This window comes from Corvus kubaryi, unplaced genomic scaffold, assembly GCF_017639235.1.
Source record: "Corvus kubaryi isolate FWS band 111438036 unplaced genomic scaffold, C.kubaryi_AGA036_p1.0 133, whole genome shotgun sequence".
NCBI lineage: Eukaryota > Metazoa > Chordata > Aves > Passeriformes > Corvidae > Corvus > Corvus kubaryi.
Window position 1 is genome coordinate 9,850,630 of NW_024580667.1, and position 26,148 is coordinate 9,876,777.

The 26,148-nt window shown below is 37.1% G+C and overlaps 1 protein-coding gene across 5 annotated transcripts in view; it reads right to left on the minus strand.

Moving 5' to 3' along the window:
• The window catches only part of POLA1 (DNA polymerase alpha 1, catalytic subunit), a 188,086-nt gene that overhangs the window by 62,058 nt on the left and 99,880 nt on the right, over window positions 1-26,148 (minus strand). For all 5 annotated transcript variants that reach the window (XM_042035842.1, XM_042035871.1, XM_042035861.1 and 2 more), the window contains one exon: window positions 503-619. In XM_042035842.1, the coding sequence (XP_041891776.1) occupies window positions 503-619 (117 nt within the window). The remainder of the gene's footprint in view (window positions 1-502; window positions 620-26,148) is intronic.

Here is a 26,148-nt window from a genome sequence, read left to right on the forward strand (position 1 = left end):
TTCTACATTTTTCAGGCATGGAGCTAAATTCCAATGTACAGAACCCAGAACTTCTGATCCCCTGAAAATACCATCTTGGAGTACTCCCAGAAGATGGCATGGAAGTTCACCTCCAGCTCCTCAGAACCAAATTCAGCCAGGTAAGAACCAGTCAGCAGAAAAGCAGGTGGTTGGTTTTGGTTTGGAAGGTTGGGTTTGTTTGTCTATTTTAATTTACCTGTACTCTGGCAGAGACATTCCAGCAAATTCTAGTTTGCTGACCAAATGCTCGTCAGCTGGAAAACTTCCAAACACAGCAGCTGCATGGCATGCTCTCTTCACAGCAATGAGGATGCAGCTAAAATGTGGAGTAGGAAAAGCATAAACAGTCCCCTTTAAACTAATAAACTGATTAAAAATTCCTGCTTAATCCTGCTATCTTTGAAAGGCAGAGTTGAGAGCCAGGTGAGCTTCATGAGATTCCTGATCCACTGCTGTCAAAGCTTTGTCCCAAAACACTCACCTCTGGTCTCAGAACAGCCTTCCTGCAGGCCTGGCACACAGGGCCACTCCGGGAAAAACTCAGCGGAAGCCGACGGGTTCGATTCTGGCAAGTTGGTTCCTCACATATTAACCAACCCTGCAGAAAGGCAGAACATAGAAGAAAATAATTTTTTACCCTAAATTCAAGTTACAGCTTGTTTTTATTCCACCTAAAAAAATGAATCACAGTCAAGGAAGAAAAATATCCCAACTTTAACATCCTCTGTGAATCTGATACTGTAATACGTATAAAGAGATGAAGGTCCTTCTTTAAGGACCTTGTTTAAACACAATTAATGACAGAGAACAAAGCTGAAGTCTTCTTGCTTCAAAATCCCACATTCTGCACACTGCAGTCATCCCTTCTTTGAAATATACAAGACCTCTGCCTTTCTCCAGTTACAACAACATTAACATACAATAGGATTATTTTATCCAGCTATGTAGACCAACCAGCAAGACACTCCATAGTCTTGTAATAAATTCAATATTTAAGTAAAATGCCATTTCTTTGCCTGTGCTTTAGAGGGGAGAAACAGTTTCACGTTTTCTGATGGCAGTCAGAAGCTTTCCTTCCTTCTTCTTTTTTAAGTTATTGGACTTTTTTTTGTTTTGGGTGGTTTTTTTTTTTTTAGAAAGCTTCCAAGACTTCAACATAAACTGATTCATTCAGGAAAACCTAACATTTTGCTGAGTTAAAATGAAATAAAATCTGAGCCAGTTTGCTCTATGTCAGCTCAGGGAGACAATGTAAAAGGCTTCTCCTAAGAATATGCAAGAAGGAATGATTCCAGGACTGGTAAGGATGAACTTTTTGTGCCAGGTTCAACCATAGGCTCAAAACAATGCCACACCTCATCCCTAAGACCCCCCAACAGAATATACTTAAGGAATGGCGTAAGAGAAAGGAGATGGTAAAACTCTTCCAAAGATAATCACAGCTTTTGGAAATGGCTCAAGGACCACCTGAATCACTGCCTCTGTATTCAGTGGTGACTGAATTAACGCATTAATGATGCACTAATGACCCCAATGAACTTCAAGTGCTTTTCAAACTCATGTAAACTTTTAGCATCTGCAACATCCTGCAGAACAACTATAAACTATATGGAAAAGTACCTTATTTTTCTTGAACACACACGCACACACACGCAGCTTCTCTTTTAATGCTTTCTATTTCTTGCATCAGGAGAGACCAGGAAAAATCATTCTGCATTCACCTTCTCCGTGCCACTCATGATTTTATAGACCTCCATCACATCACCTTCAATCAAAGTCTTTTCCAAACCACAGTTCTAATTTACGTAGTTCCTTGCCTGGAAACCACTCCAAATCTTTGTTGCCCTTCTCTGAATTTCTCCCAGGTCTTTTTGGAAATGAGGGGGTGGTGGGAAAATGGGACAAATGGGGAGAGAGATGAAACCAGTACTGCATGCCGTATTCAGGATACCGATGAACGTAAATTTAGACAGAAACAAAATAGTATTTTCCATCTTGTTCTCTTGTCCCTTTCTCTCCTCTGTCTGCCTAGAGCACTACTGAGCATTTGGGCACTGAGCAGTCATTTCCAGAAAGATACTTATTATCCAAGAATTATAATTTTATTCTACTCTAGTATGTCAGTACATACACAAATTTTGTACACAAAATTGTGGTTTTAGCATCTCCTCACTTCACCTTACTTGGCAGAGGATTTAATCTTTCATTGTTAACTGAGAAGTAAACTTAGTCTTCCTGCAACTCTTCTCAAGTAGTTCCTGCTTTTACCACCCTGAGCAGCTCAGCCCTGTCAAACTCTACATTTCAGACTACTGGCTGGTGATGTCTCTGCTGGGAATAGTGACTGATTATTTTTGCCCGTTTCCATATTTTTTGTTGTTCCTGCAAAGAATTTAAATCTAACCATACCTGGATCCCTGATACCTTGACAGAAGCGTCAATGAATCAGAGGACAATTCAAAAAGTTGCTTGCTTCCATTCTTACTAGCTCTTTGACAAGCTGTCCCAATGTTATGCTCTGACAATGACTTCTACCTAATTTCCACTTAGATTTCAATTTTAAAATATATTCTGTATTAATTTTAGAAGTGCTCCAGGACTGCTTCAGTTTTTGTTTACCTTTTTAAGATGAAACCTCAAATCCTTTCCAAATGACTTCTTTTATTCCAGAGACCTCTCCTCTTTCACCATTTCTCCAGCCATATAATATACTCAGTATTATCCCACTTGGTGCCAAATCCATCAAAACACTTCCTGCTGCCCTTGCAGAGCAGAGCTTTTATGTCCATGTTTATGTCTTCTGGGCAGACCAGAAGAACTGTGTGGAGAACATCATGGTAACAGCAATGTATATAGCACTTCCTAAAATGTGTGCTTAAGCCTGTAGTGCAGGAATGGAGAGTGCATTTACACATGGAGTTAGATTCATTTCACCCAACTCTGACACCTAAAAGCCTGATACCCAGTTTAAGCTTATCACCCTACAATCCATTTATAGTAAATGGAAGAAGGAAAAAAGCATCTCCAAAAAGCAATTCACCTAACAGATTTTGGAATGAGGAAACCATCCCCACTCTAGATCCTCTTAATAAAGTAAGGGGTTCTGGAAACAGTATGATCAGTGTATCTGGTCACCAAGTGTGAACTTTACTGTTATTTAGATCAGCAGTGTAAATCGTGACATTTAATACTGCACAGTGAGAAAATGTCAAGAATTCAAAAACCTTCTGTGGATTTAATTTGGTCTCTTGCACATCTGTTGCCCTAGCAGTCCTACTACCACTTTCTTTGTCATATACAATTTATTCATGACAAATACTACAGAACTGACATTAGAAAGAGAAGACACTGCTCACCAAGACTGAGCTACTTCATCAGCACATGGTTCACTATAAGAAATCCTAACTTAGGGCCTGACCTAACACAAACATCCAGTCTGTGTCTTCTGAAGTCAGAAGGCACAAATGAGCCTGAAGCGTAAAAGATAGGCCTTGGCTTCGTTTTGCAAATGAACCTAAGATTTATTTCTAAAAGAGGAAGGTGTTTATCTGTTGCCTCACATTGTTTAAATAACTCAGTTTTACCAGACATAGAATAACCTTCTACCAAAAAAAAACACTACTCAAAGATAGACTGAGATCTTCAGCCACTCACCTATATGAGTACCAAGAATATCATTAGAGCCACTGTGAGGGAAAACACAAAAACATTTTTGTAAGGATAATGACCTGTCACAGATCCTCCATGAAGTTAATTTTTAGAGACAAACGCTATTCTCTGTGTAGAAATTTCTTCATGTCACATGTGCTTATTCTGTAGCACCTCTACCTTCCTATGCAACATGTAGCAGCAGTCTGACATAAAGAGCACCTGAAAATACACAGCCAGGCAGGGGGAGGTGTGGAGGGTGTCCTCACCCATTCCAAACCTGCTGGAGTGAAAGCTTCTCTGGACTCAGGCCCAGAGGAAAGCCAAAGCACAGGGGTTGAATTAAAACCTTTGGATAAGCTGAGATACATGAAGTCACACCAAAGTGAAATAGAAATATAGGTTTTTAGCTTTTAGTAGAAATATATGCTAAGTGCCTTAAACATTAAAAAGCTGCAGCAGAAACCTTAGAACACAGTTCTTACTGCAGCAGTGTTACCTTTTCACAGAATTTCTTTACTTTAGACAGAATGTAAATAGAATTACACTGTTCACATTTTTTAGATAGAGTGTTCACATAAACAATAAGAGCTGATAGAAACTGTATACACTAATCTGTGTAATACCTGTGTAACACTGGTGTAAGACTTACGACTGTTAGAATTAGACCAGGATAGGTTAAGAAAAGAAAAACTAAAATCATGTGTTAATCTTATTGGTCAACTAACAAATATAATCCACACTTCTGTAAGAAAAAATTATAGATGAAATTAGAATTAGAAGAAGAAGCTGTTTTCTGCCTGCTGTTTGCTGTTGTTGCTGGCTTTATCATGTAACTCCCTTCGAACTCTGCCTTCAAGAAAGCTATGAGACTATGAAATAAAGAACTGAGCAGAACAGCAGCCTCCTCTGCTCTGTTACCCTGGTCTGAGAAGGAAGGGTATCCCATCAAAAGCTCAACACAAACCCTCCTGTTGAAGAGCATAATTGTTTCAGCTGTAACTATGAAAAGATTCTCTGTGCACGAAGAGAACATTCATGGCTCAAAACGTATTAAATGACTACATTTGAACTTTGAAACAATTTGTTATATTAGAAAAACAAATCATGGAAACTGCCAGATAGCAAGATATTTAGTTAGGGAATGCAAGTGCAACTGAAAAAACAAAGCCTGGAATGGGAGCAGCATCCCAGCTTCAGCTGAACAGAATACTCAAAAATAGACAACCATGAAAATAATGTATGATAAAAGTAACTGTGTTTTCTGCCACCTATTGGCCTTCATAGCTAACAATTATGAAACAAAGGACTACACCACTCACAAGGTACAGATTCTACTGTCTTATAAGGGAATGGTCCTCTCAAACTACCACTGAATAATTACATTTGAAGCAAGTTTCTTTATGTAATTGTTTCAGTCTAATGCAGTCACTGTTGAAGAAAGCATTGGGAGGCTCTGTTGGTCACAGAAAACAGGTGAAAAAAGACTGAAACCCCCCTAAATAAACTAAAAACCATAGCTTACGATAAAAAAAACCACTTAAATGCAACAGCTTACTATTATACTTGTTTTCAGCTACTAAGAAATAATGATCAAAATATACAGGTTTTACTGAGCAGTACATTTCTCTATAAACAATATTCAAAAAATTAAGATTTAAGTTATTGCCCACAATAAAATGCCCAAATGTGTTGCATAGACATGAACAAACTAGACGTCACTTCAATTAATATAGAAAACAATTAACGTCTACACAAATTACTTCCTACCACTTATAATAAACATTAAAGAGGTCTTTTCTTCTTTGTCACCTCTCTATTCAGGCCTTATTTGCGTTTGTTTGTACTTACTATCTCTTAATCTCTCTTAACAAATGACAACAATAACTGTTGCTATTATGCATGGAAATTAAACATGTAGATAACTGTGTGAAGGGAGCTATTTTTGAAAAAAGCAGTATCAGAAACATGTAGCTCTTTATGTCTCTTGTTTTGCTTTGATAATTAAGCCATAGCCTTGATTTGTTTTAAACAAAAAACTTTTCCATGGACATGCATGTTGCAATCAAATTCAATACATGCATTATGTTCTGATTGAATCTGTTCAAGTGCATTATTGTTAACCCTTATTTGATCCATGCCTGTCATCTTCACTGACCAAACAAAACCAATCCTTCATTTCCCAGCAGCTATCACTGAGTCTGTAAATTAATTTGCAGTGAATCAAACAAAATCATAATAGGGAGCCTTCAGCTTTGTTCTACTTGGTATCTGCAACACTGTGGGAAATGAAATACAAGTTCATAGAGGGGAAAAAAAAAGCAACTAGCATTTCCAAACATCCTGCCCACAAACGCTTAGTTCATTTTAAAATATAAAAAAGTATGCGAAAAAACCCCTGGAATACATGCACAATATAAAAGAAAATCCCTGAAGAGTATTATGTCCACGAACTGTGGCTAATAGGGAGAAATTTGCAAGTCAAAAGTAATTTTGTTTCTTTGTAAGTCTGTTCTCGAGAATTAGCCTCTCCCATTCTAATGATCAACAAGCATTAGAAATATTACCCCAAAATACAGAGGGGCAAGTGGTTTTACAACAGCTTTTCAAACAGAAGTTGCAGGGGTCAACAACATGCATTTACTGAGCTTTATCTTAATAATTTTTACAAATTACATTTGACAGTGTGGCTTGGTTGCCTGCTACAGTAGAGGACTGAATGTGCTTCTCTACAACACTTCAGTTCTGCATCTGTTCCTGCCTTCAGTCTGGATGCTGAGGCACTACAATGCTTTAAAAAGTTCACATGGAATGAAAAAATGTGCTAGTAAAAAGCAGAAAGCTGCAAGCACTGAAAATTATTCAGAAGTCAGTTACTTTGGAGTTGAATTTACTTGTAATCTGTGCTTGCTTCTCTGCAATCTTTCTCCCCATTGAAGACAATCTTAATGTGGATTTTGAAAATGGCATCGTGGTGGATGATGCCCAATCTCAGATGGCTGGCCTATCTGAGCCCATTACACCCAAAACCCATGGCTCCAGCACTGCAGAGCTGAAGTTACCACCTTACACCATCAAACCCACCAGAAGAGAAGCACAGCATGAACATGCTGTCCTAGTCAGCCAGCTTAAGCCTGCTGCTCTTGTCAGTGATCAGCAAACCAGCTTTTGGAAGGCTGAATGTGAGAGACAATGCAAGGAAGATTTTCTGATCCAGGTACCATTGTGAGTCGTTAATCAGGCCATTTTCACTTCACACTGGCCTTTCTTTTCATATTACTCTTACAAAAGCATATTATTTCCACTCATTCCAAGACCAGAAGCATCAAAACCTGTTTTCCTGCCAACATCCATTATTATGGATAGTATTGCCTAAGAGGGCAAATCTGACTGAAGTGGCTTTAAATCCTCTGGAAAGATGAGGTTCCACCAATACTGCATTACTGTACACTACCAAATCTATTGATCCCCCCAAGCAATGTTAACAGGTAGATGATTTTATGAAGTAAAATCAGGCAGTTCATCATAGCAACAGAGGACTTGACTCAGTGATCTGAAAGTCACCAGTTCCAATCACGATAATTTGTTCCATACGTGTGGTGTGTTCTCCCTGTCCCACCTGTCTGTGTCTTCTGTTAATAGCTGTGTCTGGGGGAACAGAATAACCTTACTAGTAGTAGGCAACATGTCAGGAAATAAAACCAAATCCTCTGTTTGCATATTCTTTGGCAAATGTTTTGACTATCAGTAGTAACTACATCTTTTGAGAATTACATCATGATTTTACACTTCCAACATGAAAGGTGATATGAATATTGACTTAAAGATGAGCTATTGCTGTAAAGTCAGGAAAGTTTTTCTGCTGCATACCAGAAACCAAATTACTTTAAAGTAGTTTCAACTTCTAATCTGCTTTCTTGCCTGTTCAGAATGAAGAAATACTCTATAAATAACATTGGCACAAACCAATGCATCTGCACCACCTTGGTGAGATACTGGCAGCAATGAAAATCTCAATTACAGTGTGAGAACTAGAGTCATGCACTGGCATTTCAGTAGACAAAGCAGACTTGAGTGACACCTACCTGCCACTGCTACAATGCCAAGAAGAAATCCCCTCAGGTCAGGAATGCTATCATAAATAGTGAAATAAGACTCCACCAGAAAACTTTACACACTTAGTGATATGAACTGTAGAATCATTAAGGTTGGAGAAGTCCTCTAAGATCAGAGTCCAGCAATGGACTCAAAATTACCCCAGCAGCCCAGCTGCCACATCCACATACCTTCTGAACACTTCCAGGGACAGCGAATGCACCACTTCTGTGAAGTTCAGCATAACTTAGGTTCCTCAAGCAACACCCCACATTTTCATGGGGAAACGAACCTGATAAAAACCTTAGAGGACCCACTGTTATAAAGAAACCAATTCTACTGCTGCTAGACACAAGAAAGTCACAGACTCATTTAACTTTTGAAAGGGTTTTTCAAGGTGGAGGACTTGCTGAGGTTAGGATTGGCATCATCAGAAACACGCCTTTCTCTTCTGCAGGAACAGTAACTCTCTGCAGTGTCCTGGTGCCTGCCTGCTCTGAACACTTTCCACAGCTGCTTCATCCTGAATGTTCTTCCGGATCAAGTACAAGACACATCAGAGAGTTGCTTGAACGATCTTATGGATGGAGTAACTTATCTGTGAGACTACCAAAGCAGACTCTCTGTAGAACATACTGATCAGGAGGGCTCCTCACAGGTGATACTTAAGACATCTGACTTTGTCAAGTCTGAGTGTCTCCTGACAGCCTGAGCAGACACAGCCATTCCTCTGGAACTTGCAGCTACTAATGCAAACAACCTGGAGATGAGATTATCTGAGTTTATAAAAGACTGGATGAACAAATGAAAGAGACACCTCATGATGTTTAGAAACCTACCTCTTGGTCACTCCCCTCTTTGGGCACAGGAAAGAAAAGAGTAAGTAAATTCTTCATAAAGACAAAGTTCGAAGATAATTTTGTCAGAAAAAAAATTTTGAGGGAAACAAAAAGAATGTGCTGACACAGAAGAGTATAATATATCTGGAAAATGAGCCACCAGGCTTCCTTTCTTTCCACACCCCCTCCCCACACCCAAAATGACCACCATCAGAAATCAAGCCTTTATAAGGAGCATCTTATCTGTTTTGGCTTTTTCCTATCAAGGAATATCTCCCTGATAAGTAATAAACAGGGCACACTATTTACAAGAAACATGCAAACCAACCCTAAAAAATTGAGTAATGGAGTTAAAAGCAATCCCTAATGTGGAATTCTGGGTTAGCAACTTTTTCATGATCCTGCAAAGCTTGATATTCTCCGAGCAGATCAGTTACCAGGCTCTAATAAAAACATGTATCTGTGACACCATGAGAAGGATCTCAATTTATCTGTGAAGAAAATCCAGGAGACTTGCAAAGCCTCTTCAGTTAGAGAACTCTGACATATTGAGATCTCAAAGGAGTATATGGAGAGACATTGTTATTGATGTATCAGGCATTCCAGCCTTCTTTTCACTTCAACAAAAAATTAATGGAGAGGCTCTCTCCACTTCTTTAATATGTTACTACAAGGAGATCAAATCGTACTAAATCAAAAGCCCTAATGTTATGTTCAAGAGGTCCCTTGCTAGAGAACAGGTATGTCTGAACTCCATCTGAATTTCAAAATGTAAAAGAATTTCACAGCAAAGAGTGTGTGCAAGGTCTCTGTCAGGCCTAACTGAAACTTTTAAGTCAAAAACATCTTAGAAATAACTTGAAATATTTGTACTCCGATTTCAGTACATAAGACAAAGATGATTTTCGAGAATGTTTTAAGGTTTTATACCACTGTAACATTCAATCATCTCTGAATAATAAATTCCTTTGATATTTTACAGACTCTTCAAATGAATTGTTTTATAAAAGGAACTGGGTCAAGAGTCCACTATTGATGCTGGCTGACTGGAGCTTTTGTCTTTTTATTTTAAGTGGAATAGGTACCATGTTAAACATGCTGCCAAGCTTGTTGCAGCTGAAAGATATTGCTGCACATGCTTAGAACAGTGAAACACCTTAGGTTAGCAAAAATTCTTTATCCATTTACCCTACATCTTCAATCCCTTATCCAGGGAATGCTTATTCTATGTTCTCGGATATTTTGTTAGGTGGTGTGTACACTTTGGCAGTGCCAATAGTTTTAGTAACTATTATAGAAACAACAACTTAAATTAGTTTCTGAAATTTACACATAAAGCTAACTGTAATGCATTACCTGATCACAGATCCAGTGTGGTATATGACTATTCAGATGACAAGAGAAGGACCTATTTTATCAACTCACTCTTGGCCATTGACTTCACATTAATTTTTCTTTTTCTGTACAATAATATTGTAGCCAGCTTCTCACCCAAAAAAAAAAAAAACAAAACAAAACAAAACAAAAAAAAAAAAAAAAAAAAAAAAAAAAAAAAAAAAAAAAAAAAAAAACCAAAAAAAAAACAAAACAAAAAAAAACCCAACAAACCAAACAAACAAACAAAAAACCAAAAATGTTACATTTCCCAGTATAAGTATTTTTAGAATCTAATACCACCTGATCACCCAATTTAGGGAAAATGTAAACAGTGACCACAGCATTTCACACTCCATTTCATGCTGCCTCACTTCAATGGAAGTTGGAAGATACGAATTCAATTGCTTTTCTAAGCATTTCCTTATTTTCAGAGCTTCTTGAGTTTTGGCCTGTATAACTGATCAGAATTCAGCTGTGGGATGGAGTGGATAACAAAAACTCTTAAAAGAAAGGAAATTCCTTTCCTGGATGTTCACTCTGCTCCTCTTGAATTCAGCATTATCCAGGCTGATGAACAGATAGATATGACCTTTTGGGAAAAATACAAAACTGTCTCTTAAATGAAAGATGAAATAAGGAAATATGCTTTCGAAAGTGTGCTACTTGAAAGCAGTACAGATCCTGGAGAAGACTGGTTACATATCCAGTATTATTATCACACGACCCACACTAAAGGATGCTATTAAACTGAAGCATCTTAGCCAATAACTTCCTAGTGGAAGGCAAATGATCACTTTAACACCCAAGGCTGGCAAAAGAGAAGGACACCCACTCCAAAATACTCCTGTTCTCAGAGATACTCGTATCTGTTGTCTCAGTTCCCCACTGGAAAACTGCCACCCCAAAGGCACGTGGCATCAATGGGAACTACACATTCACAGGACCAGACTGAAGGTCCAAAGCAACTACACCAACTGTAATTGAAGGCAATGTAGCTACACTGACTTGCTACCTTAAAGAAAGCATGAATGAGGACATAAATACTACCTGAATTTCTCAGAACACAAAATGTCCTTCTATCTTAAAAAAGCTGATGATACTAGAATGGTAAAAGCTCTGATGTAGATTCCAGGCAGCCATTTGGAGAAGTGAAGCTGCCAAGTGCAACTGATCTAAAACACCTAAAGTAGTCCCCCTTTGCATATTATGAAAGATGGACATAAATTTGACAGGATTTAGCCCACAACAAAATTCTGTCCTGTAGCATACTTCTTAGGAATTCCTTCAGAACTTGCATATCTCACAGTCCAATCAGCAATGCATCACTGTTGTGAGGCAAAGTCAGCCACAGAACATCAAATGCCTGTTTACCAAAAATGAAAGTCTGTAGGGTTTCAAGAATTATATTTTGTAATCCTGAATATTCCAAAATAATAAAATTTGAATTGCATTCTAATCTATAACTGGAAAAAAAAAAAATTTAAATGAGGAAACCATCCAAGACCAAAAGAAAACTTCATTGTTTTCAACAAAATATTATTCTCAGCGCTGTCATATCAGTTTTACCACTAAAAGTCTTGGAGGTGTGTGTATGTGATTAAAGCAGAAGGTAACTGAAGAAGCAAGAAATGCACCCCAGCCTTCCCCCCCCCCCTCCAAGAACAGAAACACTCAAGCTAACAAAAAAAATGTTTTAAACAAAATTATCAAACAAGACGTAAGTGAAAAATATCTTGTAGGTCAATGTTAGAGTTTTACATGTTATTAAAAATTGATTTTTTTAAAAGATACCTTTAAATGTACAGTCATATGTCATTTCATAAAAGTTATTTGAAACCTACTGATCTCATTTGTGCAAAGACCAGGCTCCATCATCAGCCTGCTGAAAGGATAATAGAGCACTCCAAACCCTTGTGATAGATTTGATGCAAACAGTGGCTCTCATTTTAGCACATATAATAGCACCACAAGTGGACAAGTTCCAACCTTAATAGTTGTACATTACAAACTAAATTAACAAATATGTTCTGCTTTACTTCACATCAAATCCAATACCTTGGTCTTCTTACCGTCACTAAAATAAGGCTCTAGGCACCAAAATACACGCTGCAAAAGATTAAAAAGTGTTCTCAGGCTAACATAACACTCACAAAGAGACACAGCTATTACCAACAATTTTATTTCACTTAAGACAACCTGAAAACAGCTAAACTGGATTTTGAGCAAGCAACTGAGAGAAGACATACTTAAAATGACTACACATGGATAACTACATTGAGAAAAAGGATCAGTGAAAGAAGCCTTATGCATTTCTGTACTGAGAGTGAAAATCTCTAGAAGGATATTTAAGTCCATTCTGCCAAAATACTCTCCCTATTCACACAACTCAAAGGAAGCCATATTCTTAGGCTACAATAGGTCACAACTAAGTATAGTACCTTGCTTCAGAAAAAATTTTGCTTTGTCTGCCAACTATCAACAAAGCACAAAGAACTCATACAGCCCATCCATGTATTGCTTGTCAAAGGGTCTAGCAACATACAAACACTAAGAACTCAAAAAGATTTCTTAAAAACTATGCCTCTACTTTGGTTAGAAAGCTAAAAACACTTTACTGCCCCCACTTATTCCACAATTCTGTTACCTTCCTTCTCCCCTCAAATTTTTGTTCAGTTCTTGAATTTTTCAGATTTGTCATGTTCAACATCCTGCAAGACATCAGATATAAGATAGAACACACAAAGGTTTTGCTCATATACGTGGCAGCAACAGCAAGGTTCGTCAACTCTAGTATACATTTCAAGCTCGTAAAGAGACAAAAAAGATTGTTTATGTGAAGCATTTATCTTTGCAATATGGTTATGAACATCTCTGAATACTGAAGGAGTTAATAGAGTTCCAAAACTTTAAAAGTGGTAATGCACATACATGGGTATGTAGGTTCAGAGGAGCTCAAAAGAGTTAAAGGTAATGGCAGAGAACGAGGTTTCAGTAGTCTGGTCACCTTAAACTAGAGAAGTTTAAAGCATCACTAGGCAGTGTTTGTTCATTTAAGTTTAATTATTTTCTCCTTGAGAATGGCACTAATGAAACTGAATATCTTTCACGGTTTCGAAGAGCAGTCTGAATGGTCTGTAAACAGGACTGGGGGCAGACGAGAGAACTGGCTGAGCCAGGGGGTTGCTAGGTGATGCAGAATGTAAACCCACAAACTTGTTCAGGTTTACTTTGCTTTCATGCTGCTCTCACACAGGCTCTCCAAAGTTTTAAGAATTAATTTCCAGGTAGCTATTTAAAAAACAAAATGTAGAAATAATTAAAAAAGAAAACCCGTTAATCCTCCTCACCCCTTCCCTCCCTTCCCCTGCCACCCCCCAAGAATGAAAAAGAAAAGGCGAAAAGAAATTCACAGCATTAAAGTGCAGGAAACCATTCCCTCTATATACTTGTATGTAACTGTAGAAGACTGATCATTATGAAAAACTTTCAATTTTTTCTACTTGATTTTTACTTTTGTAAATGTAAATAAAAATGAATTCTGGAGCAATACATTAGGCCTTTAAAATACTTCAACTGAATATACAGTCTTATTTACCAACATTTACACCACAGATTACAAAAGCAAACTTTTCAGTACAGCCATGTGTTTCTACCTCCATCCTTTTCAGAGCTGTGGTTATTTTTTTTCTCCCTAAAGTATCTGATCAGAGATTGTCCGGTAAGAGCACTTTATTAGATCATCAGTCAGAGGGTTTTACAAGCACCAAGAGCTATGGGCTCAAATGCAGCACATCAGTTTTAATAGCCGAAGGTCTAATAGTAAACTGCAGATACTGCTGAGAACTTTCCATGCACTGAACTCTTGAAAAAGCACCATCTCTCAAGCTTAAATGCAGCTGCCTCTTTCAATGCCGCAAATGGGTAAATTTGACAAAAAAGCCACCATTAAGACTACATGAAAGGCTCAAGACAACATCCTTTCAATGCTTTGTACTTCAGTAATCAGATGTACTTACTCACCCCCTCCCCCAAACCCGATCAAGAACTATTTCTGAATGGTAGGAAATAATTCCACTTTGTACATCTTTTAGTTAATCAAGACTTTCTATTCAGCAATTTGACCTTTTGTTCAAAACAGGATTATCAGTTTTTTCGCCAGTTACCAAGGGCGACTCGCATGGTGAACATAATTGCAATAATTTGCAAAACACCATGGCAACCCACATTACAACTAGGTAAATACTGGTCTTTTGTGCTACATTGTTATTTTCAGAGATGCTGAAGTCAAAGAACGAATGACAAATGAACACAAAATTTATATTTGCTTTGTCTCAAAAGAGAAGAAAATTGATAACAAGAATTGGGGGGAAACCGACTACAGCTGTAATTTCTAACTTGATTAATTAGGATGGTAACAGTCCTTAACAGTATATTCAACAAACAGCCCTGACTTAGTTTCTCCACCCACCTCTCTCTCTTTCTACACTACTACCACTAACCCCCACCCCAGACAAATTTTTTCAGCTAGGAGAACAAACAACTCCATTTGCTCTTTTCTTCAACTTAATGGAATCCTTAATTACAGAATATTGTTCTCCTGCTCTTCATTACACTGAAAACTGAAAGTGAGAGAGAGAGGAGGAGGAGGAGGAGGAGGAGGAGGAGGAGGAGGAGGAGGAGGAGGAGGAAGACGGTGCCAAGCAGACGGGGTAGCTACAGTCATCCTCCCTGCCTTTGCTTTTTTTGTCTGTAGCAGACCTAAAGATGAGATGGCATTTTTTGTGGGTGGGGGCTTTTTTTCCCTTTTTAATATTAGCAGCTGTTGTACAGCAAATAATTAAGTAAACTAGTGCTCAAGTTCTCTCCTGGCAGCATAAATAAGACACGAAAGCTTAAGTCAAGTCATGATTAAAATCCAAATCAGAGAGGAAACAGATGCTTAAAAAGAAAAAAAAATAAAATCACCTAAAATTATCAGACTGGGTGGCTTCTAACAGAATACCTTCTGTATTAAAACATTTTCCAATGAATAGAATTATAATACACAATAAACTAATATTTTAAAACTTTATTTCTTTACAATGGTAAGGAACTTACTGCTACAATATAGTTTACAGTACAGGCTTCTAGTAAGACTCCAAGAAAGCAGACTAAAACCAAATTTTCAGAAATATCTTGGAAATATAGAGAAATAATTTTGCCTAAGGAAAAAAAACCTGCTGAAAACAGCAATACATGTTACCAATGGATGTCACATTAAATTTGCTATATATTACTGGAACACAAGTTCTGTGCTGAAACATTTATTATGCCACAGTGAGCTCACTGAATGGTTGAGAACTTAATTTTCATGGCATCATTAATAAAAACAAGTTATGCCTTTACACAGACCAAATCCTGTCATCAGATATATGCATATGTCCCTTGTGAAATGCAATGGCACCCTTTAGCAATAGATTTTCACATACAGAGTGAATGAGAAATACATTAAGCTCAAGAAGCCTGCAATCAGAAGCCAGGGTAATCCTCATTTCAGTTCCCTGTACGTACAAACCACGTGTCAATTTAAAGGGCCACAGCTACATTTTAATTCTTTTTAAAGTACTGGATTGCCTTTACAATAAAAAAAGGCTTACAAAATGAAAAAGAGCTACTGCTGCATCCCTGTGTGCTGGGAACACTGGAGAGTATGTAGTAAAATGAAAGAGATGAAAACAAAGTGCTAAAGTCAACTGAACATGGCCCCAAGGTGCTGAAATGCACCACTGCCATTACACAGATTCTCCTTGCTGCTGGACAAGTCACTCCCAGTTTATTGAACAGACTCACAAGCAACGAGCACCTCAGGAATCAATTTAGACCCAACTGCAACCTGAAAGCTCTTCTTCAGGCAGTTACTCAGTACTACATACTGAAAAAACAGGTCCTTTGATTCACAGATTGGGCACCAAACTTATGAACACATTCGATGTTCATTCCTCTGTGCCTCATTTCTTTGACAAATAGAAATAATAATGGACCTGTCGCTTAACACAGCTCTTGTAAAGATGTTTTTTAAGAGCCACTTGATCCCACAGTGAAGTGTGCCACAGAAAACTCCAAGAGAAAATAAATAATCCTAGGCAAAATTTCAGAGAGTGCATTCAATAAGGTAAAGAGCATCCACTATGCAAGGGAGAGAAACAAATACAGACCAGCTGCTCATCTAACGAGTGCTGTCCCACCTGTACACACTGAAAAAAACACAGAATGGGATAACACCATACATAAATGACCTGCATTAAACTTAAGCAAGCAGTATTCACTCTGTATCTTCAACTTTCAAATGTCCAACTCTATAGTACCAGGATTTCTCTTCTATTTTCAAAATTAAAAAAAAAATTCATTCTTCTTCAAAACAGGGTTTAAAGGAATACACAGATTTTGCTTCTTGAAATAAACAGAGTAGCCCATAATAACTTTCTATTTCTCTGAAAGCAATGCATTTTGCCCAGCATTTCCCAATAGCAGAGGCAGGAAAATATTTATGAATTTTCTCATGCTTTTCTTTTTCTATTAAACCCATCCCACTCCAATATAACTGTTTGGTTTTTGTGTCCAAATTTTCACAGGCAATCTTCAGCCACACCTGCCTCCCCATGCTTTTTCAAGCCCATCTGCCCAGCCAGGTGCTTATCCAGCAGACACCATATTTGGATATTCTAATTCAACCAACTCCACTCAATTCAGCTTCTTCGCTTTTAGTTTCATCTACGGCCACTCAGGTCCAGCTCCAGTCTCATGTGCCATGTTCTAGTCTCTTTTCCTCATCTATAGTCAATTCTTGCAAGAATTCTTGGGTTGGTTTTTTGGTTTTGTGTTTCGATTTTTGGTTTTTCATAAAGGTCTGTAAAATTATCAAATCCAGATTTTCTTAGGATGACAAAAGACAACCAACAAAAAGGAGGAAAGAAGGATAGCCGAATGTCAGAGACTTCAAAGCCATAGCATCTACATTTCAGGTGTGGCAAGGTCACCTGAACAACATTAACACTGCTTTTACTACAATATCTAAAAATAAGCAAGTGATTATAATTCAAGCACTCCTGTGGCCTTCAACTGAACTAATTTATATCACATCAGACTTCCCTCCTCCCTCAGGACCTCACAAGGCAGGTTCATATACCAAGATGTCTACATTTAAACTGCAACTTGTTTATTTGGAACTTTGATTTGGAATAATTAAACCAAATCTGTAGCATACTTTATTCTGAGTTAATAAACATACATTGCCCTACTTAACTCCACCTCAAATGAGACTTTCCTTCCTGCTACCGTTAATTAAACTAAGAATCAAGCAACACACTTGAAAATCTGCAAAAAACTTTTGTTAAGTATTACGGGATGGTCAGGCTTCCTCCTTAGCTTCTCCTCAGGTTTTCATTCTTGTAATTCCTCTCAACACCTGCCCACAACTCTTTCCTACAGTCTCCTTAGGTTGCTCTCAAACTTTGCCTTAGACCAGCCTATTCTTTCAGATAAAAAGAGCTCTTGTTCTGCCTCCCTGCTGACTTCAACTTAATTTGCCTTTCCCACTACTGTCAGACTGCATTGTTCTTCACTTCTTCAGAAGGGACTGATGGTCATATCATCTCCATGTCAATAACAAACACCTTCTGAGGAATATCTCCATACATGGCACACCATCAGATGCAGCCTGGAGACTGAGACAAGAGGTCAAAGGGAGATGGAATTTTGAGAGAGTTTATATCTTTTCTATTAATAATCAAGAATTGCAAAGGCTTATAAATTAAGTGTATCTGCTACTTGCAATAAAGAACACACCTCCAACAGCCAAATGAAGTCAGAAAGAAACAACAGCATCTCTGAGGAACTGTTGTGGATTAGTTTAAGACAGAAACAACATGCTTTATTTAATCCTGAAAAAATGTTAATCCATTTTAGGTTAAAATTTCAGCCAAAACTCAACTTTACACAAATTTGGCATACCAAATGGCAAGGCCGACACCTAAAATGTGGCAATGCTTCAAAACTTTTAAAAATTTTTCAAAACTTACGCCAATGTAATACATGGTAAATTTTATTAAAATCTGCTTTGAGGCTAGAATGAAGAAAATCAGAAGGACAAGGGTTCAGGGAGAACAACAGCAGAAAGTGGGGGGGTTCGTGTGTTGTTTTTTTGAAAATCTCTTAAACTATTCTTGACACCAACTAAAGTAACCAGATGGACCTTTAAAAATTGATGCTCCTGGGTAACCATTAAAAAAAGAAGCCAACTCAAAAGAAATGTCATTTCTTTTTCATCAGAAAAGAAAAAGGCCTGTCATAAACCCATTGAACTAAAAAACATGAGAATGGGGAAGAGACTGTTTTCTGTTGCTTCTGGTGATAGACACAGAAAGCAAAATAAACAAGACATTTCTGTTGCAGTGGTGTTTTTATTTGGTTTTTAACCTAACACTCAAAATTCTTATTTAGTAAATCACATTCAGGAAGAACAAACTGCATAAAATCAGAAGGTAAAGCAGGATCCTTCAAATGCACTATGCTTCTGTTTTTCATAAAGGTTAGCTGCTACCAAGACCTGCAAGGCCCTTAAAGCCAACAGCTCAATACTGAAATTAGTATGGCCCAGGAAAACTTTCCAACTGCAGACTCTTGAGAGCAGAACAAGTTACTTGTTACATGCTGTCTGCTTGGAAAAAAAAAAATTGCTGCTGTGGTGTAGCTTCTTAAGAGTTTGTGGTAGACATACCATACATGTTGCCCCTTCTCTCTAAAACTAGTATTTTCTAAAATCTAGAGAATACTTAATTAAAAATAAAAAAAACCCTGAATTTCATTATGACCGGTAAAGAAAAATTAAATGTCTGGAGTAAAAGACTGTGGCTACTTAGAAACTAATGTTATGACCTCATTATATTTCACATGGGTAAAAGAACAGTTCCAAACAACTTGAAAGTCCTCTCTCTTAAGGTAAGGAAAATTGCATGCAAATTTTAACTTGCATGTGTAAGTATAAAAAAATGGAAATTGGAAGTTGACAGCTGCTGACATAAATCAGAAGTTTCCCAAAGTAGAACACTAAATAGGAAAATTAGATATTAACTAAGAATGTAAAAACAAAGCAAAAATGTAATGGAAACAAAAAATAGTTTACAGTGGAAAAAAACAGAAGTGTAACTTCTCCTTGTATTTTGGAAAAGCACATAACAGCACAGTAGCAAATAAGGATGAAGAACTATGTTTTGCTTTGCTAGCAAGAAAATACTTAGTAGCTCCTCAAAATTCAGCATATTCATAGAACAAATGCTTGAACTCAACAGTCCTATTAGAGCCAAGATGATGTTACTTGCTGAACTTGCCAATCCTTGATGCTATCTCAAAAAACTGAGACCCAGTATCAACCAAAATGACCAATTTCCTTGAAACAGTTACACAAGCAAATCAGAACAATCCACGTAACTATTTCTATGTCTAACACTAACCTCAGGAAAACAACAGAAATACTGATACAGATTTTAACTGATCAAGAATTTAAGAACAGGGATGGAATTAACATCAGTCAATGTTTTTATACAGAACAGTCTCACACAAACATGATAGTTCATTTTTTTGTAAGATTACAGGTTTGGTCGAGAAAGGCAGATATACTATAAAAAAATCTCTTGAATGACATTTGATTTACTTTCAAAGGACACTGCATTAGAATTAGCATTGCACAGTGTTAATGAAGTACACGTGAAATGGATTAAGAGGTGCAAAGTTGAAGCATCTCAAAAAAATCAACTGTCCACGAGACACAAAGTGATGACAGTCAAGTAAGCATTTGTCAATATGGAATGCAGAGGGATTGTGCTGGTGCATCACAACGAAAAGGTTACACTCATTCTTTACGCCACTGATTAGAAGAAGAGAGGAATCAATTCAGATAAAATTTACAGATGACAAAAGCGTAACAGCAAGTAATGATAAGCATTAAGAAATTGTTTTGGTAAACTGTGTTCATTTGACACAAAATACACATTAGTACAGTGAAACAAAAGTGACACACTGGGAACAAAGACTACAGGTCAAACCTACAAAATGGAAATACCATATGCCAGAAATTATCAGCTGAGAAGGAGTCATGGCAGACAGGTTATTCAACATCAGCTTTAAAGGCGAACCTAGCAAGATGTGGAAATTGAATACTGAAGAACTGCATATGAGAACTGAGCTGAATTTCTTCAAACGCATGGGTGAGAATGATACTGGAGCACACAGTCCTGGTGGCAAGAGTTAAAAAGAAAAACCAAAAAAACCTGCTACGCTGAAGAGCCATAAACCATGTTTGAAGGTGCTGAAAACAGAGTAATAGCAATACACCTTGAAGACCAGTCTCTTACCATCACAAAAGGGGACTGAGAGGTGACCTGAGAAAAACAAGTAGGTATGTTCATGGGAGAAAAGCAACAGGCAACAAAGGGTACTTAAATCTAGAAAAGAAAGGAATAACATGAGCCAGTGCTTGGAAAACCTTGGTGGCTTGAAAACTGGCTCAGTGTCTGGGCCCAGAGCCTGGTGACCAGTGGAACAGAATCTCATTGGAGGCCAGTAAATAGCAGTGCAACCCTGAGGTCCAGTCCCATTCAGGATCTTCTACTGATGATCTGTATGATGGAGCACAGAGTGTTCCTGATGAGTTTGCTGATGGCACACAACTGGTGATCCTGAACTGAATGTGAGCCAGCAAAATGCTTTTGCCTCTCCCATCACATCCCATGTTATCACCAACAAGTCCTTGGGTCTCATTGGCATGATTCTGCCTACAGATATCAAGCAGGGAAACATGGAGAAGGTTTTGGTAGAACATCTCTTCTCACTCTGCATTACAAGAAATATGTAGGCGCAAAGTCCGCCTTAGGCCAATCCAGATGTTTAAGCACGGCAGGGAAAGGCTGATACACCCTTAGTATATGCTGATGCATAGCTCAGTGAAGACCATTATCTATAGAAAGAGTAATCTGCAGCAGAACGAAGACACCTACGCCAATCCCTCATCATCCAGATATTTATTAACCAGAATAATTTACCTTGACTTCTCTGATTAATTATCTCTGATCTTTTTGAATTAAATCTTTCTTCCCTCAAACACCTATCTTGAAGGGGTTTTTTTTTCTTTTAAATTAGCATTAGCACAACTCAGGTGTTATTAATTTCTCAAAACTTGAGAAGACAGCAATAGAGACAGAAGAGAGAGGTCAGAGGATGGGAAAGGTGGGCAAGCAAATTGAAAGCAAACACTAGCAACAATTCAGATTATTTAGCCTATATTTTCAGGGAAAAAATACTCCAATTGTTTCCCAAATTCCATCAGATGGAATCAGCGTGTGTGTTTCTGTGTGTGTGTGTGTATATATATGTATTTATATATGTGACTCATATCCACAAACATACACATGAAATTAAAATTTCCCTTTTTTGAATTTCTGTTGGTGGAAATTCAAGTCAGGTAACGCATCCTTAGAAAAGCAGTGTGCGAAACTTTAGGATGATACTCCAAATAGTTTTGTTTCCTTTGGTGGTTTTGGTTTGTTTGGGGCTTTTTCTCAGTTGCAGGGGTTTTTTTTAAATGCAATTAAAGATCACATACACACATAATGTATGGGTGTAATATGTAAAGAATACTTTATGTATGTTTTAGAAATATTTAAAGAAATATACTAAGATAATAGGCCCCCTCTGTTACTATGGTAATAAGCATTTTGTAAGAGCATATAAATATATAAAAGATGTTTTTACTTTATATTCATACTAATCCACTCTCTCATGTTGTAAAATACATAAAGTAAAAGAAACTGAAAAAAATAAGCTAAAATTCTAACACTGAATGTGATTTCTTATAAAAAACTTTTTGGAGACTAACAGCACATAATTTTCCATTTTGCTCTAAAGTTACTGATTTTTAAGGCAGAATTTTCATATAACCCACACCTGAAAAACATAATTCTGGGCAGATAGCATAGTAAAATATTACAGAAAGAGTAAAACTAGAAGATATAATTATAAAGATCTTGCTTTAATTGGCAAACACAACAACAAAAAAGTTCCCTGAAAGTAGCACTTACAATGAGCACACAACCATTCATAATTACTAGTTAAACAAAGAAAAAATATATTGAGAAAATATATATTGAGATCATCCCAGAAAACAGACATGGGTGTCTCAACCTTCAGACCACTCCCAAAGGGATCTGCTGGCCTCTCTATCCTTGTGCAGTGCAGTGAATTCAATGCTAAGCTCACCCATTTGTTACTGCTTTTCATGAGGAGACTAGTCCTTAATTTGCCAGCAAGATAATTCAACCCAGAGTTTTCATCTCCTGCCAGAATTTTTTTCCAGAACCTATAAATCATAATGCATTTATTCTACAACTCTATCACAGCAGCAAAACACAAAAAGCAGAGCCTCAATTATGTACATAAACTTTAACTGGTTCTTTGCAAAAGATGGCACACTTGGGAGTTGTTAACAAGACTCTCTAGTCTTACACCAAACTATCAAATTTGATTTTCCTGTTTTCTATCCTCTGTTAATAGATAAAAACTGTGCTGCCCAGTTTCATAATGAAATAATTTCATCTGATGCCTCTATTTGCATGAAGAAAATATTCAAGACAAAAATTGCAAGACAACAAAATCTTAATATGCAGTTTGGTAAAGTTCTAGTCAGTCCCTGAACAACACATTTATCTATCCAGTAAAGCTTGTGTTAATGCGATGTAAGAGTTTGGCAAATTCAACTCTAATGGAGCATAAAAGTGCTTTTGCTTGAAAGTGAGATCATTTTTAAAAATTCAAAGCATGATCACTTCTCCCTTTTTTTGCAGGAACAATCTGATACAAGCAGCAAAGCTTAAATAAACTAGAAACATTTCAAATGATCCATAAAGGATTAATAAGCACTGCAGGAAGTCCTATAGGCTCAGCGTATACATTTTCCATCTTTTTCTCCTGCGATAGGCATGACGTGAAATTCTAAACAGGACCCAAGTTTCAAAGTCACTGAATGTTAAGGTCTGCAGCTTTGATACCAGGGTAGAGTGGGGTCACCATCTTGGAATATTTAATTTAAATAGATAACAAAATATTGATTTTATTAGCATAATAAAGCCCCCAAATTATGGCCCTTCACAAAATTCTCCTTCTACTCACAAACAGACGAATGGACAAAAGCAAGGCAAAAGGGGTAGTAGTAAGCTACAGCCCACTAATATAACAAGAACAAAATGACAGCTATTATTTTGGCAGAGATAATCTATGCTGAAACACAAAACACACACGCACACAATTTCTTTCAATACAATTTTCTTGTCTTCCCACTGACTTCTATGATTACCAGAGAAAGCAGGATTCTAAACACATTTCTCAATTGAATCTTCAATCAATAACAGCAAAAATTTGAGAAGGGAGATATGGGAAAACGTATTATAGCATTAGTAAGTGTTTGCAAAATAGACTGAACTTACCCATATGCATAAAAGTTGAAGGGGAAAAAAAAAAAAACAAAAATCTATCAATTACAATGTACCCTATACCTTTACTGAAATTGGAGAAAGAAAAACTAAAACTCCAAAATTCAATTAATAGCACAAATTGCTCCAAACCTGGTCCAAGTGATCAAATTATGTGCTTAAACTCTGTTTTGCTTGTACCACAGCAAAAATGAGTACCACACTTATAAAATAGGAATACTTCTTAATTATAAGAAAACCTTCAGATATTCATAGGTATTTTTTAAACAGTGGAAAAGGGTGATCATTTAAAAAATTTACAGAAAAGTAACAAAACTTATCTAAGTAGAATCTATCTACTGGTATTAGTAGCATGGTATAAAAGAGAAATGTTAGAAAAGTAAGAATTAGATCACTTCAGAAATCCAAAACAACAAAACTTCTGGGGGAGGTCAGCTTGACCCAAACAGACTCAATTTGCCAGCAAGAATCCAGACTTACTCTAACACTGACATCGGAGAAAAGACAAAAAATTCGTATCAGAATTGAGAGCTTCTCATGTTGAAAGATGGAAAAGTTTACCCTCTGCTAAGCTTATAAGGCTGTTTACCACCCAGGCTTTCTGTTCAGAGCCAAAACAATCAACAGTAGAAACTGTTTAGGTGACAGTTACATACAAATTGGAATAACTTCTTGCAGGAGTTGAAAATAGAAAAGATTCAGAAATGCAACAGACAAATAGAAAGTCATAAAAGAGCATAAATATAAAAACCAGCACAGATAATACTGGCCATATTGGGGAGGGAAGGATGAAGAAGAGATGTGAGAATCATAAACATTAGCTCACAGTAAGAGACTGATGCTGAAAGGCAAAAATTATGCTAAAATAATACATTAATCAAAAGGAAAAGTGAATGAAAAAGAAGAAGCAGAGAAAAAAACTGAACAAAGGACTAAGAGAAATCATCTGTCTGTATAAAAGCAACAGAGAGGCCTTGCTTGAAATGATGTCTACAATTCTGGGCACATTACTAAAACCAGACAGAAGAAACCAGTGTAAAGAACAGCAACAAAAACAGCTTTATAAATAAAAAATAAAGTACGATAGAATAAATTTTTCCGTGGTTACAAACATAACAGATACAGTGAAATAGCATCACTTTCTGCTAACATTTGAAAATAAGGAAAGGCAGCTTGAGAGGAACCACAAGCATGGCACAAAGAGTAAAACAGTATCACAAAAAAGGGCAAATTTTGACTAGTGGAAAGATTTTTATTACAAATTCTCAGGACTAATAGAATAACAGAAGATTAATATCAGAAACTGAAAAATGTTTAATACAGTAGCTGCCATAAGTCTGATCACATGCAGTGCTAAAAACAATCTACAAGCAATTTTACACTTGAATATTGAGAGAACAGAAGATGAAAAGGACTTTGATAAGTAGGTACAGCCTTTGTGTACCCATGAAAACCATGGCTCACTTCAGAGAACATCAGTGCTTGCTGATATTTACCCGCCACAAACTATCATGGCAAAAGAGGAATAAAAGGAGTGCAAAAGACAGTCCATGAAAACAGAAGTTGACAAAAGAAAGCCTACAAATTTGGACAATACAGTACGCAGATTATAAACTTGTTGTTTTGTTTACCTTTCTTTGCAATTCAAAATAGAATTGCAGTGAAGCTAAAAAGATGACAAAACCACAGCAGTGAAAAACAGAACTATTTTCAACTCTCTCAAACAGCCTTTGGAGCTCCTTGACACAAAGTGCCAGACAGAAGCTGTATCTCCAGAAACTCGCAGAGTCATACAGATGAAAACACTTCGGTTTTATAAGAAAATTCATCTCCTAACTAGGAAGTTGCATCTCTTACCAAAAGTTTTACTGGAAAATTTGTCTCGGAGGAAGTTCCTTCAAATCATTAAGCATCCAGCTACTGTTAGAAACCAATACTACACTGAGCAAATGCCTTCATTAAATACAACTTCTTTGTTCATAGTTTAGTACTTAGCCAGTCTATGCCATTGGCCTGCAATGACCTAACAAACACCAAAGAAAAATCACAATTTTCTCAGTATTTAAAGCAAATTTGCATACCTTATTTCTCATGATGTTCAAACTTGTTTCATCTTCAAAATACGTTAGTTTAAGATTGTGGCAGTGCTATAGAAAGCAAGTACTGCTGAAGCAAAGCTATGGTTGCTGCACAGTTTGCAACAGGAGAGAACTGTACCTGCAACACCAGGGAAAAATGTCAGGCAAAACTATGAAATGTGCAATAGGTATGTTTTTCTGCCTGCAACCACCCTTACCATTCCTGTCCAAATTAACTGCTCATTCACCCGTACAATCCAGTAGTATAATATACAGAGTAAAGAAAATGAACTTTTATTTGCATGATTTAATTTCATTTAACAGTGGAACCTCATGTTTCCCATTTCGGGATTTTTTCTCTCCTTTCCTGCAAATTCCTCCGTCTTACAGCCCCATGACAAATATTTACAATTGGCCAAAAGAGAGGTAAGTTTAAAAGGTACATGGATGAGGGCGAAGGAAATGGCAACAGAATTCAGGTAGAACAGACCAAACACCTTAAAAAACCCAACTGTTTCAAAGGATAACGATGACTCAGAAGAAATGTCTCTTCATCACATAGGATGAGACAGA